At 44.4% G+C, this 16,041-nt stretch overlaps 1 protein-coding gene across 2 annotated transcripts in view; it reads left to right on the forward strand.

The window, feature by feature from the left end:
• The window catches only part of pde4dip (phosphodiesterase 4D interacting protein), a 32,348-nt gene that overhangs the window by 13,123 nt on the left and 3,184 nt on the right, over positions 1-16,041 (forward strand). The window contains exons 2-7 of one of the 2 annotated variants that reach the window (XM_052073476.1): positions 511-626; positions 803-969; positions 1,135-1,435; positions 4,087-4,203; positions 8,672-9,137; positions 12,367-12,602. In XM_052073476.1, coding sequence (XP_051929436.1) covers positions 4,140-4,203; positions 8,672-9,137; positions 12,367-12,602 — 766 coding nt within the window. In that variant the 5' untranslated portion in view covers positions 511-626; positions 803-969; positions 1,135-1,435; positions 4,087-4,139. The remainder of the gene's footprint in view (positions 1-510; positions 627-802; positions 970-1,134; positions 1,436-4,086; positions 4,204-8,671; positions 9,138-12,366; positions 12,603-16,041) is intronic. The other variant, XM_052073477.1, reaches the window with a different exon arrangement.

A 16,041-nucleotide genomic window follows, 5' to 3' on the forward strand; every position in this document is an offset into this window, starting at 1 on the left:
ATCACACGTGCATACATATCCTTATTATCACCGTCTTCATCGCTCCGAATCTTTTCCCCCGTGACGTAGTATTATCTGCAGAGCGCATCGGGGACCGTGTAGCTGGTCAGTTAAGCTGCGTCACGGTCGACACCCCTCCTCCTTCCCATCCATCCGCCCTCTTATTACATGTTATGTCTTGTGACTTGTTGTAACTGTCATATGCTTATTTATGTGCTTGGGTCTTTTTTTATCCTGGACTTAAATTATCCTCTGAAGAGGATAGTTCGAGCGTGTTTTTTTCCCTCTCCCCACCCAGTGTTTTCCTTTCTGAACTCTGACTGTAAATTTCCTTATTGCGGGACAAATAAAGGATATCTTAATATCAACTGAACTAGAATATGGGCTGAATGATAATGAGACAGGCTGTCAACATAAGTAAGCTTGGAGGAGCATCAGGGTTTCATTTTAAATATCGTTCTCTTATTTATTTATTTTGAGTCATAATGCTTCTAAACTTTCTGATTCCAGTAGAACTCAGTTCAAATGGTGAAGGTGATGCTGATGAGGATCCAAATACTAAGGGCTGTGGGAGTATTCATCAAGAGAAGTCTAAACTAATGTTTCAGCCGCTGGTCAACACCAAGGTATCCGCAGATATACTCTTGATTGTGTGAAGCACATTTGAAATATTCATTTAATTTCTTAGTCAAAATATGCATGTGAAAACCTGTTTCTTTTTTCATCTGGGTAATCATTCTTCCAATTTGAGTGGTAACAATGATATGATTCTGTCATGATAAATCAGAATCTTTGTGGTCAGGCTTCTCAGGGTCGACTCAAAGTTGCACTCCACAACAATTGGAGTGCCACACAAAGCCTCACAGAGATCAAACAACTGGTGGAGCAGAAACGAGTGACGGAAAAAGAGCTGGGAGAGTTAAAGGATCATTTGAACAAGATGGGCTTCTCTTCACTGTCACAGATCAGGTATAAAAAACTTAAAGCATGCATTGGGAAGCCTGATTAGTTTCTATATTCTGTATTTTGAAACTAAAATTACATTAAAATGTGTTTTTGGTGAATTTAGTGTTTTGGGGAGACCGGAGACTAATTATTATTGTTAAGTGTTTACTGTAGCTATCTGTTTTCAAGGAAAGCGCTGGTGACCCTTTATGTTGAAAACAAAGATTTAAAGAAACCACAAAATGAGATGTGGCAGCATGACAGTGGACATAATGATGAGGGGAGACTGTTGGATGACAAGGACGAAGTGGAGATAGATGTCAACATGGAAGAAGAAGAGGACAGCTATGAATTTTGGGACACTTGGGATGAACAACATTCTCTGTCTGAGGGTAAACATTCAACCATCAAATTCCAAACCGATGATCAAGAAAAGATGACAGAAGTCAATAGGTCTGATGGCCTTTATCAAGTCACCAACTGATCAAAGGTATGCGACTATAACCGTGTCAGTATCCAGAGTGTGTGTTATATGTGTGGGCCCATTGTTTGGCTTTTGGGAGCAAAACATGATGTGTTGCGATCACATTGCAATCAATCAATAAATGCTGTGATTGGCTGGCAACCAGTTCAGAGTGAACTCTGCCTCCTGCCCAAAGACAGCTGGGATAAGCTCCAGCATGCCCGCAACCCTCGTGAGGATAAGCGGTTTGGATATTCATTCATTTTACGAACCGCTTTATCCTCACTAGGGTGGCAGGGGGGTGCTTGAGCCTATCCCAGCTGCCTTCGGGCAGTCGGCAGGGGACACCCTGAACCCGTTTGCCAGCCAATCGCAGAGCACACAGACACAAACAACCATTCGCGCTCACACTCACACCCAGGGACAGTTTGGAGTGTTCAATCAGCTTCCCTTGCATGTTTTTGGAATGTGTGAGCAAACAGGAGGACCCGGAGAAAACCCACTCATGCACAGAGAGAACATGCAAACTCCACACAGGAAGGCCAGAGCTGGAATTAAACCCGGTTACCCTGCACTGTGAAGTCGACGTGCTAACCACTCGACTACCGAGCCGCTCGCGGCTTGGATAATGGATGGATACATTAACAAATCTTTGCAGTACACACTGACGAAAAAAAACAACTTGTCGGTTGTGTAGCTTGGGATTGTGAAACTTTTATAACAAAGGTAAACACACCACACAAGATAGGACAAGTTGACTAAGTTTAAAACCTAGTAGAGTGCAGCACAGGGCTGTATTTTGACATTTTAGGGGCAAAAGTACATACTTTTGGGGGGTAAATTATAAATCAATTTACTGCATTCATTTTCACTATTTTCTGATAAATGGACTGAAGTGTGGATCAGAAGTCAGCAACAAAAATATATTTAATAACAATAATAATATAAGTAATCATACATACATCCATTATCTGAAACGCTTAACATCGTTTTGCTGAGATAAGGTGAGAACCGTGGTCATCCAGGAGGGGCTTAGAGTCGAGCAACTGCTCCTCATCATTGAAGGGAGCCAGATGAGGTGGCTGAGGCATATTGTCAGGACAACACTTGGACCCCTCGCTGGTAAGGTGTTCCGAGAATGTCCCACTTGGAGGAGGCTCTAAGGACGACCCAGAACTCGCTGTTGCGACTATGACCCCCAGCAGGCTTGAGAACACCTCAGAATCCCCCAGGAGGTGCTGGATGATGTGGGTGTGGAGAGTGTAGAGGAGGGGATCTGTCCATTTCCTTATGGCCCTCCTTGGACACAGGTTCTTTTATTTCTCTATAAGGTGGAAGAAGAGCCAACACCACATCGTCTTTAGTTTATCACAACGCAACAGGAATCGATTTGGGCTCCTGAGAGTCTCAGATCTCGCCAGGAAGCGTAGAAATAATGCAGTCATGAGAATATATAGAAACAGCTTTGATGTGATGGCAGGAACACAGATGCTTGAGATAATAGTTCCTCTTTTGATGTCAAGTATGTCCTCTGGAGAGGTCCTAAAAGTGGTGGGGGTCGAGGGGCACTAAAGGTGATTATAATCCCAGTGAGCAGTAAATACCTTAAACAACATTCTACATTCTTTGTTTTCATGTTAAAACAGAACCAACACCAGAGTGGGGCTAAATAAAATCACAGTAAGGAATAAATTCCTTAACAAGAGGGAAGTTTGGGGTTCCTTGCTTAAGGTGCTGCTTCCATGACCCTTCCTTCCATCCATCCATCCATCCATCCATCAATCTTCTACCGCTTATCCGGGGTAGGGTCGCGGGGGCAGTAGCTTTAGCAGGGAAGCTCAGACTTCCCTCTCCCTAGCCACTTCTTCCAGGTCTCCCCAGGGGATCCCGAGGCATTCCCAGGCCAGCTGGGTGACACAGTCTCTCCAGCGTGTCCTGGGTCATACCCGGGGTCTCCTCGCGGTGAGATATGCCTGGAACACCTCACCAGGGAGGCGTTCAGGAGGCATCCTTATCATATGCCCGAGCCACCTCATCTGGCTCCTCTCGATGTGGAGGAGAGGCGTCTCAACTCTGAGCCCCTCCCGGATGATCGAGCTTCTCACCTTATCTCTAAGGGAGAGCCCGGACACCCTGTGGAGAAAACTCATTTCTGCCTCTTGTATCCGGGATCTCGTTCTTTCGGTCACGACCCGTAGCTCGTGACAATGGATGAGGGTTGGAACGTAGATCGACCAGTAAATTGAGAGCTTGGCCCTTTGTCTCAGCTCCTTCTTTACCACGCCAGACCGATACAAAGTCTGCAACACAGCAGACGCTGCACCGGGGCCCCCGTGACCCGACCTCGTATAAGTGGAAGAAAATGGATGGATGAATGAATTTTTATTTCCTTAACAATAGTGTAGTTAAGTTAATAATAGTTGAGGTACCTATACTTTTCTTTGATTTACTGTGCACAAATAATCTTAAATTTGAATTTGCTATTCTCTCTGCTACTGAGATGAATTCAGGTTTATGATAAACCAAAGCTGTACTCTTGTGTAAAATGCTTTAAAATGTATCTTGGAATGTAATTGAAGAAGTGCTTAACAACTGTTTGAACCCTGGACATATTCTGTTCATACAATTTAAAACTGCCCTGAATACCAACTGTGTGTTCTTCCTTTGCATCGCTGCAGCAGAAACCACTGTGCAGCAGGATAATAAGCAAATCCAGGTAGACCTACAGGACATGGGTTATGAGACTTGTGGACGGAGTGAGAATGAAGCGGAAAGGGAAGATACCAGCAGTCCAGGTACCATTCAAGACCTCTTTTGTACACAACATCAGTAATTCAAGGTATTTGTTTAAATGCGATCAGGCTGCTGTATTTATGACATAAACAGGGATGGCAATGATTAGTGATGGAAAAAAAAAACGGAAAGGGGTGTGGCCTGGACTGGGCGTGGCAGGATGGAGGAGTGGTCACTTACAGAAGTGGCACAAAACATGCTGAAGATGAAGTGTACTCAATTTACACACTATTTGAAACGTGAACAGAAAAAAATCCCATGATTGTTAACTATTCTGTCAAGTGAAAATTTGTGCAATTTTGCTTATGCATTCCTGGTGAGCACCAATGTGTAACTTCAAATTTACTGCTCAAAATCAAAACTAAAAAAGGAAACAAATTCCCTCATATTTAAGATTTGTTCATTACTTGTATTCATAAAGTGTTGTGTAGATGTGATAAAAAGCTATTGATTCTTATCTCATATAGTGATAGTGAAGTCCCACACTGATTACCATACAGTTTATGGGTTATGAATGTATTTTATTTTATAAAGTGGATGTCTATTTACAGTATACACAACACTATACCGTTTCGTGAGGTAGAATACTTTATTTTCTCTTCGTTTTAAGCTTTTTAGCAAGCACTCAAAGCTTATGGGTCCTCTCCGTCTTTTTCCACTCTCTTTTTAGCCAACTCCTCTGGTTTTTACACATGCTCCAGGCTGTCGAAAAGCACTTGAGATCGATTAGTTACTTTTCAGTAGAAATGTCTGTTTTCGGTGTTTCACAGACGTTGTGTGACTCTGTAAAGCTTTCCAACCTCTCGATCCGTATAGAATGACATCGTCACACACTGTACACAGAGCTTTACCGGCGAGATCGAGCTTTTTCACAAAATCCGACACAAGCACAATGGTTCCTCTTTACTGTTTCCTACTGGGGACACCGTCAGCTTTCTATCCAACCAGTCCCATCTAAACGTGTTTTTCAGATCTGCATCTATCTGATGCACTTTAGCAACTCGATGATAAGGTACTTGACCCCTCCTAACATTTTCTCAACGGATTTAGACGATTCACAAAAAATGATCAATTTCGGAAATCAAACGACGCATTTCCGCATATCTGCGGAAAATTGCCATCCCTGCATAAACCAAGGTAGCATATTAAAGATCTGAAATGGGACAGTATTAATATGAAAATAGATTTTCTTAACGGGTATTGCCCTTTCCTATATTGTTGTCAGTGATGTAGCAAGGGTCCCAAGGGACCTCAAGGGATTGTGGACGTAACTGAGGACAGGATTTTTATGTTAAATTGGGAAGGGTGGGCATGAAAGTGGAGGCTAAAGGCACGCCCCTAGTAAGTATAAATAGTGCCAGTACATGCATTGTGCAAAACAACATCCCGTAAATGGCACAGACAAATCGACACACTTATGAAGAATAGTTAAATGCAAACTATCAGTTGCGTGGAGGACCATGGGAATCGAGAAGCTGCAAGAGAATTCAAGATCAACTGATCCATGGTGTTTGGTGCTTTTGTTTTATGAAACGCTGCCATTTATCCATCCAGACATGGATGACCGTGCCGCAGCAACATCCAGCTGATTACATACAAAGAAAAGATTGTCATCTTCTGCTCCTACTGCAGTAAAAAGATTGCCAACAAATACATCCATCCCAACCGCATTATAAACATGGACCAGGATGGATAGATGGCACAGTTTCACAAAACGAAAGCACCAAGATGGACCACGTTAATAATAATAATAATAATAAAAAATGCCCAGGTAGATGATGGAATTGACAAATTGCACTTCGTCTGTGCCAAAGAACAGGGGGGAGGGGGGGGGGCGTAACCGATATACATACGTTTGGTTTTCTGCCAGCTTACTTGGAGGCCTAGCTTTGCTGCTTCTGTTTGGTATATGGAGAGAGCACTGCTGAGAGCTTGGAGGGAGTTACTGAACAGGGTGGTGTCATCAGCGTATTCAAATCGGTCAGGTGGAAGTTGCCAAACGACACGCCTGAGACTTGCTCCTTGGCTCTGATCATAAGGTGGTCAATGACACGTTAAAATGTTAAAAAAGTCAGGAGCGGCCATGCAGCCCTGTCTGACCCTGCTGTTAATGGGGAACCACTCTGAGTCATTCTCATTCACACAAACACAGCTCTCTGAGTTGTTATGGAGTTGCTGGAACAATGTGGTTATTTTGGGTGGCACTCTAAGGTATTTCAGAATGCTCCTAAGGGAGAGGTCAAGTTCATAAAAAGGCGCCCCTGCCATTTTGGAGAAGATAAAATTGCGTCAACCAGTGAGAAACTCTGTGATAACTCACTCTTCACTTCCTTGGTGAAGCTAGAGGAAGCTGGAGCGAATAATGCCAACCTCTGACACAGTCTGTCTCGCCACACACCTGATTCTACAACAGGGATGGCCCATTCTGTTCCTCGAGGGCTGGTATCCCGGATGTTTTATGTCTTGCCAACACACTTGATTCAATTGATCAGGACCGTTATCCAGCTTCTGCAGAGCTTGCTGATGAAGAACACTCTTGCGCCCGCAACCTGGGCACCCTTCCTTCATCGTTCCTCCAGACTATTTCATAAAATATTGTCCTCTGACTCCGTTCTCATCCTTTTAAAGTGCTTTCGTCCTGACATTTCACCAGTTTTCCTCTTGCCTAGTTTGGCCCCGTGCTGCTTGTCCTCCTCAAACTGCGCTTTGTAGGCGGGGTATGCAAAGAGCGACAGGTTCCACTTGAGGAAGACTAGCTTATCAAAGTTGGCAATGGCCAGGGTGGTCCTCTTTGGCCGCAGGATGTCACCGGCTGTTGTAAAAACCCTCTCCACAGCAGCCGAGCTTGAGAGTGCATTTAATAAATAAGTCCACCCACGCCTCCCTGCGCTCGGCTGTCATGTTTTAATAATATGTGCGGTTGGGTGACCAGTGGTGCGTTTGAAGTGCTCCTATGCAATTTTTGTCCTGAGTCCATTTTGTTGGTGTTGAAATAAACTTTTGGCCGCTTCGCATCGGCGTCGAAAACGTCATAGACATAGAATGTCACACGCATGCAAATGAATAAGCAGACGCAGCCGAATAAAGTACCCAAAAACACACACACACGCACGCACGCACACACACACACACACACTTGTGTTTGTGTAGAGGTCGGTAAATCGATCGATCGATAGATAGTAAAGTTATAAGTACACTCAGTCACAGGACTCTGCTCAATTTTTGCATGCTCAAAGTGACAGAGTATGCGAAGATACAAACAGAAGAAAAAGCAATACTTTATTTGGGCAAATTTGATCCATACTATGCATTTGATTACCATAAATTTATATTCAACATACAATTTCCAGACAGTGTATACAATTGGCAGTTTTTGATTGAGATTAATAATAATAATAACAATAAATTTTATTTGTAAGCGTCTTTCAAGACACCCAAGGACACTTTACAATAACAAAAAACAAAACAATACGGGTTGAGCAGTGGCAGCCAAATGCGCCAGCGTTCACTCAACCCGGAAGTCAGAAAGAAACCACAAGGGACTGAGAGGGGGAGAAAAAAAAAAACACGCTCGAACTATCCTCATTTTGAGGATAATTTGAGTTCGGCAAAAAACTCCTGCACAAGCATATGACAGTTACAACAGGTCACAAGACATAAACAATGAAGATTGTGATACAAGGGAGTGTATGAAGGACGGGGTGATGGTGGGGAACTAGCTTCCGTGCATACTTTTATTAGGGGAAGGCCCAAAAAAAAAGACACCCTTGAGTCCGTGTCTTATATCTCATTAGTGGCGTCGATCAGCCAAATCCGTGATTTCTGTCAATATTTGAGCATGGATTCCAGTTTCTCCAAGTTATTGACCATCTTGCAGAGACACTCCAAAACCGCAACAGTTTGTGATTGAGCACAGTCTGAGTCTGAGTGTTGGACATCCGCACAATGCCATCTTTAGACCGGCAGCCTCTTCACTTCCAATAGAGCCGCTCCCATCGGTTGAATTTTGCGATAGATCAGGAAACTGCTAACACCAAACAGCAGCATACCTGTTATTGGAAGGCCAATAATGTAGATGTCATCCACATCCTCAACGGACACTGTTGACAGGCACACCATTCTCCGCTCCCTCCAAGGATCTAGGGTGTACCCAGCAGCAAAAGTCCCCGAAGGGCAAGTAGGCTCTCTACTGCCTGCTCTTCTTGTCGAGAAAAATTTGTCAATGGCATCAAGAGACCAGCCAACCAATTCCAGTTTGTTTTTAGGATGAAAATATGACAGGAGGCTCGGAAAAGTCAGACAAAGACAGCACATGGACTGAGTGACGAGCAGGGAAGGGTGGGGCGGGGGGGACAAGAGCAGAAAGCAAAAGCGTACGCCTTGGTCGAGAGCCAAGCAAGAATTGAAAACGTAACACAAGTAAGCTTGGAAAGTTATTCAGAACATGACTTTCTTTATTTTCTGTGACAGAATTTGATGACCTGGAAATGTGCACATCTTTGGACTGCCCTTCTCAATGGTGGCCCGCATGCAGAAACAACACGATCTTCGATAAAACCACAACCCACAGTTCTTGCTACAAAGACGAGGTCTCATCTCCCCAGCGCCTGATTGAGGATCTTCGTGCCCAACTTTCACATTCTCGAAGTGTTATCCACAGTCTTCAGAGTTGCCTACATTCTGTCTCCACCTCTGGTGAAAATCGACCCCAAATGCCTCAGAAGGTTAGCTGGTTTTCCGATGCTCCTCCCTCCGTCAGCATGGGAGACGACGATGAAGGTTGGCAGTCATCTGATGGTGGTCCCATAGTCTCATCTCTTCACCCAAACAAGAGTCTCAAAGAACTGATGTCAGACTTAGACACACTAGATGACCAGATAAAGAAAAGAGCAAAGACATGTGCAGATGAGGATGGAAATTCTTTAACCTGGCGAAGGTAAGCAAGAGCATTCTGTAATAAATTGTATCCTACAAAAAAAAAAAAAAAAAAAACATACATATTATAGATTCATCCACTTTCAACCACTGTTGCCATACAGACGTTGTTCAGTTTTATTTTGATTACTGTTGAGGAATGGGAGCTGTCAATTTGCTCTTGGCCCTCCTTGGACAAAGGGTTCTTTTGTCTCTCTATAAGGTGTAAGAAGACCCAACACCACGTCATCGTTTCTTCAGTTTATCACAACGCAACACGAATCAATTCGGGCTCCTGTGAGTCTCAGATTTCATCAGGAAGGTCCGAGCAACTACAGTCACACGTACATATAGGCGTAGTATGTTAATTATGTTAATTAGGGGTGGGCAGTCCTTCCCCTTATGTAAAAATCAGAAACAAAGAAAGTCAAGCAAAGTTCGATCTTGGCATTTTGACTAAGTACAGACCACGTCTGTAGTGCACAAATCTCGAGACAAGAGTTCCTCCTCGTGGGAACTTGACAGCCTTCAAGGACTTTCCCGAGGTGGGGGACGCAAAAGAAGACACTTGGGGGCTGTTAATGACTCAAGGGGAAATAGGACTCCAACTTCACCCTACATTCTTTGTTTTAAGTAGCGGATGTTCAGGACAGAGACCGGTACCAATAGTTCTCATAGCAAGGTGAAATTCCCCAACAGTGTTCTACTACTACTTCTAGCGGAATAATTTCTTAACAATTACCTTCAGAATTGAAATGCCATGTTTAGCGGTGTTTGTAGTGACATCTGTCAAGGCTTTTGGGTCACAGAAAACAAAATCAAACGTGATCCTACATTTTCACACAATACAATACAATACAATACAATACAATACAATACAATACAATACAATACAATACATGCTGATTTATATAGCGCTTTCACAACAGCGGCAGCTGTAACAAAGCGCTTAACAAAACAGTTAACAAAGTAAAATAATAAACACAACACATAACATAAAACACGGACAGTCGTGCTGTCCAAACCACTTTTCCGTCACACGCTTTGTTGTTTGAAGCAGTTTGAGAGGAAAGAGGAGAGAATCAAAGTGTCCTTTAACGAGTGGATCAGAGACGTCATGCTCAAAAGGTGCACACGTCGGCTACAAGATAAGTTTCAAAGTCAACAAGAAGCTGTAGAATCTATTGACGAAAAAAGAGATTGGTTCACTTCTCCTGTCCCATGGAAATCCATTTCAATTCCAAGTGGTGACTCTTGGTTCCAAATACGCATTGGCGCTCTGCGCCAACGCTCCTCTCTCCTCATCCTCAACTTCAGCAGCTGATGGTCCAACAACGCCGACATATCCACTGAACAAAACGGGGTTGTGAAAAATGCTGCCCATTACAGGCGCAAAAAACACAAGCCCCCCAGGTCTGTCCAGCACCGACAGTCAATGGCGCCGACATTCCTCCCAATCAAAATCTGTGCTGGTACAAGCGTGCTGCCGAGAAGGCACAACCACCAAGCACAGATACTTTGATGAATGTCGTGGCTCAACTTCAGCAGCTGATGGTCCAACAACGCCGACATATCCACTGAACAAAACGGGGTTGTGAAAAATGCTGCCCATTACAGGCGCAAAAAACACAAGCCCCCCAGGTCTGTCCAGCACCGACAGTCAATGGCGCCGACATTCCTCCCAATCAAAATCTGTGCTGGTACAAGCGTGCTGCCGAGAAGGCACAACCACCAGGCACAGATACTTTGATGAATGTCGTGGCCAAAAAACGCTGAAAACAGTCCATATCAGGTCCACACGATGAAACAACAAACAATATGTTGACAAAACAAAAGGCAAAAACACCAAAAAAGAACAAAAGAGCAAGGCTCTTGAAGAGCACTTGCCGAAGGCTGCCTACTTGGGCGCCATCTTGGAAAAAAAAAGCACTACAAATCTGCTGTTAATTCAACATCATAAGGTGTTAATTTTAACTGAAAACTGTCTCTACGCATCCACACCACCAGGTGTTAAAGTAAAAGTAACATTGACCAAAATGTAAAATGTTCAACACCCATTAGCAAGAAACTACAGTATTTACAATGCAGTAATAATAACACTATATTTTTAGATAAACACTTATGAGTGGTCATACCAACACTACACAATGTGGGGAAATGTACCCATGCCTCACAAGATTTAATAAAACAACATTTAAATTCAAACCACTATTGTTTGATCAAATCCATTTCAGACAGCTCATATAAAATGGCAGTAGGGCACAATATATGTTCTTTCATCATTTTCGCGTGGGAACGGCTCATCCTGCCGATAATACACAGTAAACAAATCCTCCTCCATTCAGGTAAGCATCAAAACCCATAGTGATAACATTTGAATACCGTCGTGAAGATGTTACCAGCTTACCCTCAAGCATTCATTTTCAGCACCCATACATCAGTGGCGGATGCTGGTCTATAAAGGAGGGGAAGCTCAATTTTGGCCAACATCATAAAATGTGTCCGTTTATTGATACATGAATTCTACTCTCTGTTCCTTTTCAAGAAAATGATGTGTGTACAATAAAACCTACCAGAAATAAAAGATTAATGTGTCGCTAGTCGTTTTCAACAAAGAGAGTGTCGCTAAAATGATTAGAAGAAGTCTCTAGTTCAACTCAGAACAGAATGAGAATTGAAAAAAGCTCCCATGGATGCCGACACCAAAAGATCAGTGATTGGCTCATTTTGCTGTCAATCAAAAAGAAATTCCGCCTCAGACAGATCATCCAATCATCATGCAGAAAAACTCTGCGTCCGGGCGAGCCCATAAACGCCAAATGTCCATAGACTCCGAGAGATGCTGAGCGTCCGATGGGCTGGACAAAACCAGCATTTATCTCGTTTCAATGCATTGGGACAACCTACACTGAACTCTCTAGACCAGGGATGTCAAACTCAGTTCCTGGAGGGCCGCTGTCCTGCATATTTTCCAAGTCTCCCTGTTGCAACACACCTGAGTCAAATGATCAGATCATCAGTAAGCTCTGCGCAAGCCTGACATGGAACCTGTTCATGTCAAGTCCTACAGTAAGTGGCAATGCCCATTAAAAACGTGCTTCCAATAGCTAATCAATGAAAAATAATGACTTTGACGAATGGATCTAAGAGTCTTTGGGTAATCCTGCCAAAACACACAGATAAGCAAAATATTTTAACTGTGATTGTAATTTTTAGTTAAATTTGACACTGGCATGTCTCTCTTTCCCCAGTAAATTTCACACTTTAATCCAGACTCAAGAAAGAGAGCTGTCTGTCCTCCGCCAGCACCTACGTGAAGGTTGTGGTGTGTGTCACATTCTCAGTCAACACCTGGGGGACACTACCAAGGCCTTTGAAGAACTGTTGAGAGCCAACGACATTGACTATTACATGGGACAGAGCTTCAGGGACCAGCTGGCCCAGAGCAGCACACTGGCACAGAAAATCAGCAAAAAGATCAGCACATGTGAGTCAGACTTTTAAGGCACTATACATGCAAACAGCAAGGTAATACACATTTACATATTAATTATGTACGGGGTAAGGGAGACTAGACTGTGCTAGAATGGTAGTTAATGTATACATTTGTGTAATTTTATAAAAATATTGGGATGACTGGATAGCTCAGTTGGTAAGGCATCGGTTTGGCGTACAGGAGACGGTGGTTCGAATCCCACTTGGGGCAAAAAAATGAGCAAAAAACACCATCCAGTGTGGGTCCTTGTGCAAGATCCTTCACACTAATGCCTACCTCATACAATGATGAGAGACAATTAAACGAATGACATGCCGGCTCACACGTACCCCGGCCAAACAAGGTCTGCGTCAGGTGCTGGGGAACAAGAGCACCTTGATGAAAAATGGGCTCCTGGCACAAAGCAGAGATGGGTGAGATGCGATAACATGGCTCTGTTGGAATGCTACTACTCAAGCAACCCTAGTCAGAGGGGTTACATGCAGAGAATGTGGGCTAAATGGTTACTTCGTCATACCAGAGATTGGGAGGCAAGCTCCAATGAATGCAGATGATGAGATTGGGATGCCAGCCCCAATGAATGAAATGCTGAGCGAGGCAGCAACTGACCTGAAAGCTAAGATCATGGCGAGAATGAAAGCTGGGCAACCTAGAAACCAATTACAACGGCTATGTGAAGTACCACCTGAAAGTCTCATGGAAAGTGTGAATACAGCACTAAGGGTGATCCCTCTCGTAACAATCACAGAAACCAATGAGCTGATATACGCTTCAGGATCAGTGATCCTCGAGAAACTTGGCTGGAAGAGCAACGATGGAAGCCATGAGATACGTTACCCACCATGGAAAAGACGGTTGGAGGCTAAGATCAAGGCGGCCCGGAAAGATGTGAGTCAATTGACGGAGGCCCAGAGAGGTGTGAGGAAAAGGCCGACACCCGAGAGGTACATCCAGATGACCATACCTGAAGCACTCGAAACTGCCAAACAAAGGCTCCAAGCCTTGTCCAGCCGCCTAAAATGGTACACAAAAGAGAATGAGGCCAGACGAATAAACAGGCTGTTCGCAACACAACCTGCAAAAGTGTACGCTCAGTGGCAGGGTCCTAACAACAGAGATGACCCACCAAGACTGGAAACTGAAAGGTACTGGAAAGGCATATGGGAGAAGGAGGTTGCACATAACAGCAGTGCACAATGGCTGGTGACCCTGAGAGAAGAGCACAACAACTTCCCTGAACAGAACCCAGTTACCATAACAGTGGCAGACATACAGGAAAGAATCTCAGATATGAAGCACCAGGCCCGGACATGGTCCACACCTACTGGCTAAAGAAACTCACAGCACTCCATGAGCGCCTAGCAGCACAAATGAACCAGCTGCTGAGGAATGGGACTCGCCCAGAATGGCTAACCTCGAAGGGCGAATGATCCTGATCAATGAAGGATCCCTCAAAGGGTGCAGTCCCATCCAACTATTGGCCAATAACTCTCTCCACAACAATCTCATGTAAGGCATCATTGCGGCTAAGATAAGTGGACACATGGATCAATACATGAGCGAAGCACTGAAGGACATTGGTAGAGATACCAGAGGAGCCAAACATCAGCTCCTGGTTGACAGAACAGTCGCACAAGACTGCAGGTCCCAACGTACCAACCTGTGCAACTGAAGGGGTCTTATTACCTGAAGGAACAATAGCAGACATTGAGGACAGCTACAAGTACCTCGGTATACCACAAGCCAATGGCAACCTCGAACTGGCAACAAGGCCAATGGCAACCTCGAACTGGCAACAAGGAAAAGCGGCTACGGCCAAATACCTCCAGCGAGTGAGGCAAGTCCTAAGAAGCCTGCTCAATGGCAAGAATAAGACCCGGGCAATAAACAGCTATGCCCTGCCAGTGATCAGATACCCTGCAAGAATAATAAGGTGGCCAAAGGAAGAGATTCATACCACGGACGTTAAGACCCGAAAGCTCCTAACCATGCATGGAGGGTTCCATCCCAAATCCATCACCCTGAGACTGTACGCAAGCCGAAAGGAAGGAGGCCGGGGACTAGTGAGTGTGAGAGCCACTGTCCAGGATGAAACATCCAAGCTCCATGAATACATCAAGGAGAAGGCTCCAACGGATGACGTACTCAGAGAATGTCTCAGACAATGGGGAACAGAAGATGAGGCGCTGGAAGAGGGACCATCATGGGAGGACAAGCCCCTACACGGGATGTACCACCGGACCATAACTGAAGTGGCTGATCTCAAGAAGTCCTATCAGTGGCTAGAGAGGGCTGGCCTGAAGGACAGCACAGAGGCACTCATCCTGGCTGAGAATGACAGAGCGAAGATCCTGTGGGACTTCCAGATCCAGACTGACAAGATGGTAATGGCGAACCAACCAGATATCGTGATCATAGATAAAGGGCAGAGGAAAGCCGTTGTAGTGGATGTAGCGGTCCCAAGTAATGGAAACATCAGGAAGAAGGAACACGAGAAACTCGAGAAATACCAAGGGCTCAGAGAGGAGCTGGAGAGAGCCTGGAAGGTAATGGTGACAGTCGTGCCTGTGGTGGTCGGAGCACTCGGGGCAGTGACCCCCAAACTAGATGAGTGGTTGCAACAGATCCCGGGAACAACATCGGACATCTCAGTCCAGAAATGTGCAGTGCTGGGAACAGCAAGGATGCTGCGCAGAAGCCTCAAGCTTCCTGGCCTCTGGTATAGGACCCGAGCTGAATGAGGGACGGACACCACCCGAGGGGTGAGATGAGGATTTTTTTTATATATATATGTCTATAGAAACTGTATTTATGGGTAAAATGGAGGCAATTCCATTTGACATTGGGCAAGAGGGAAATCCTGCGCTGTTTGCCACCATTTTGCAGGGCACGTAAACTACAGAAAAACAACCATGCGGGCTCACGTTAATTCACACCTCTACACAATTGTGAGTCTTCAATTAACCTAATGCATGTTTTGCAATTGTGATAGGAAGCTAGAGTACCCAGAGAAAACCCATGCAAACACGGTCAAAACATGCCTACTTCACATTGGAGAGAATTGTGATTCAGATTTGCTTACTAAGTGAGTACAGGTGTGAGCAAATTACACTCAGAAAAGGCTAAATAATGGTCTTATATGAAGCAATATTATAAAAATACTGACTCTCATATGGGAGGCACTGTGGTTGACTGGTTATCACAGCTACCACACTGAGCAGAGGTGTTGGGCTCGATTCTGAGCCTTGGCTTTCCTGTGTGGAGTTAGCATGTTCTCCATCTGCCTGCCTGGGTTTTCTCCAGGTCATGTGGTTTCTTCCCACATTCCAAGAACATGCATTGGAGGTTAATTGTTTATTCGAAATTGTCCTTCGATGGGATTGTGAATGGTTGTATGTCTATGTGTGCCCTGGAATTGGCTGGCAACAAG

This window comes from Hippocampus zosterae, chromosome 8 (assembly GCF_025434085.1).
Source record: "Hippocampus zosterae strain Florida chromosome 8, ASM2543408v3, whole genome shotgun sequence".
Lineage (NCBI taxonomy): Eukaryota > Metazoa > Chordata > Actinopteri > Syngnathiformes > Syngnathidae > Hippocampus > Hippocampus zosterae.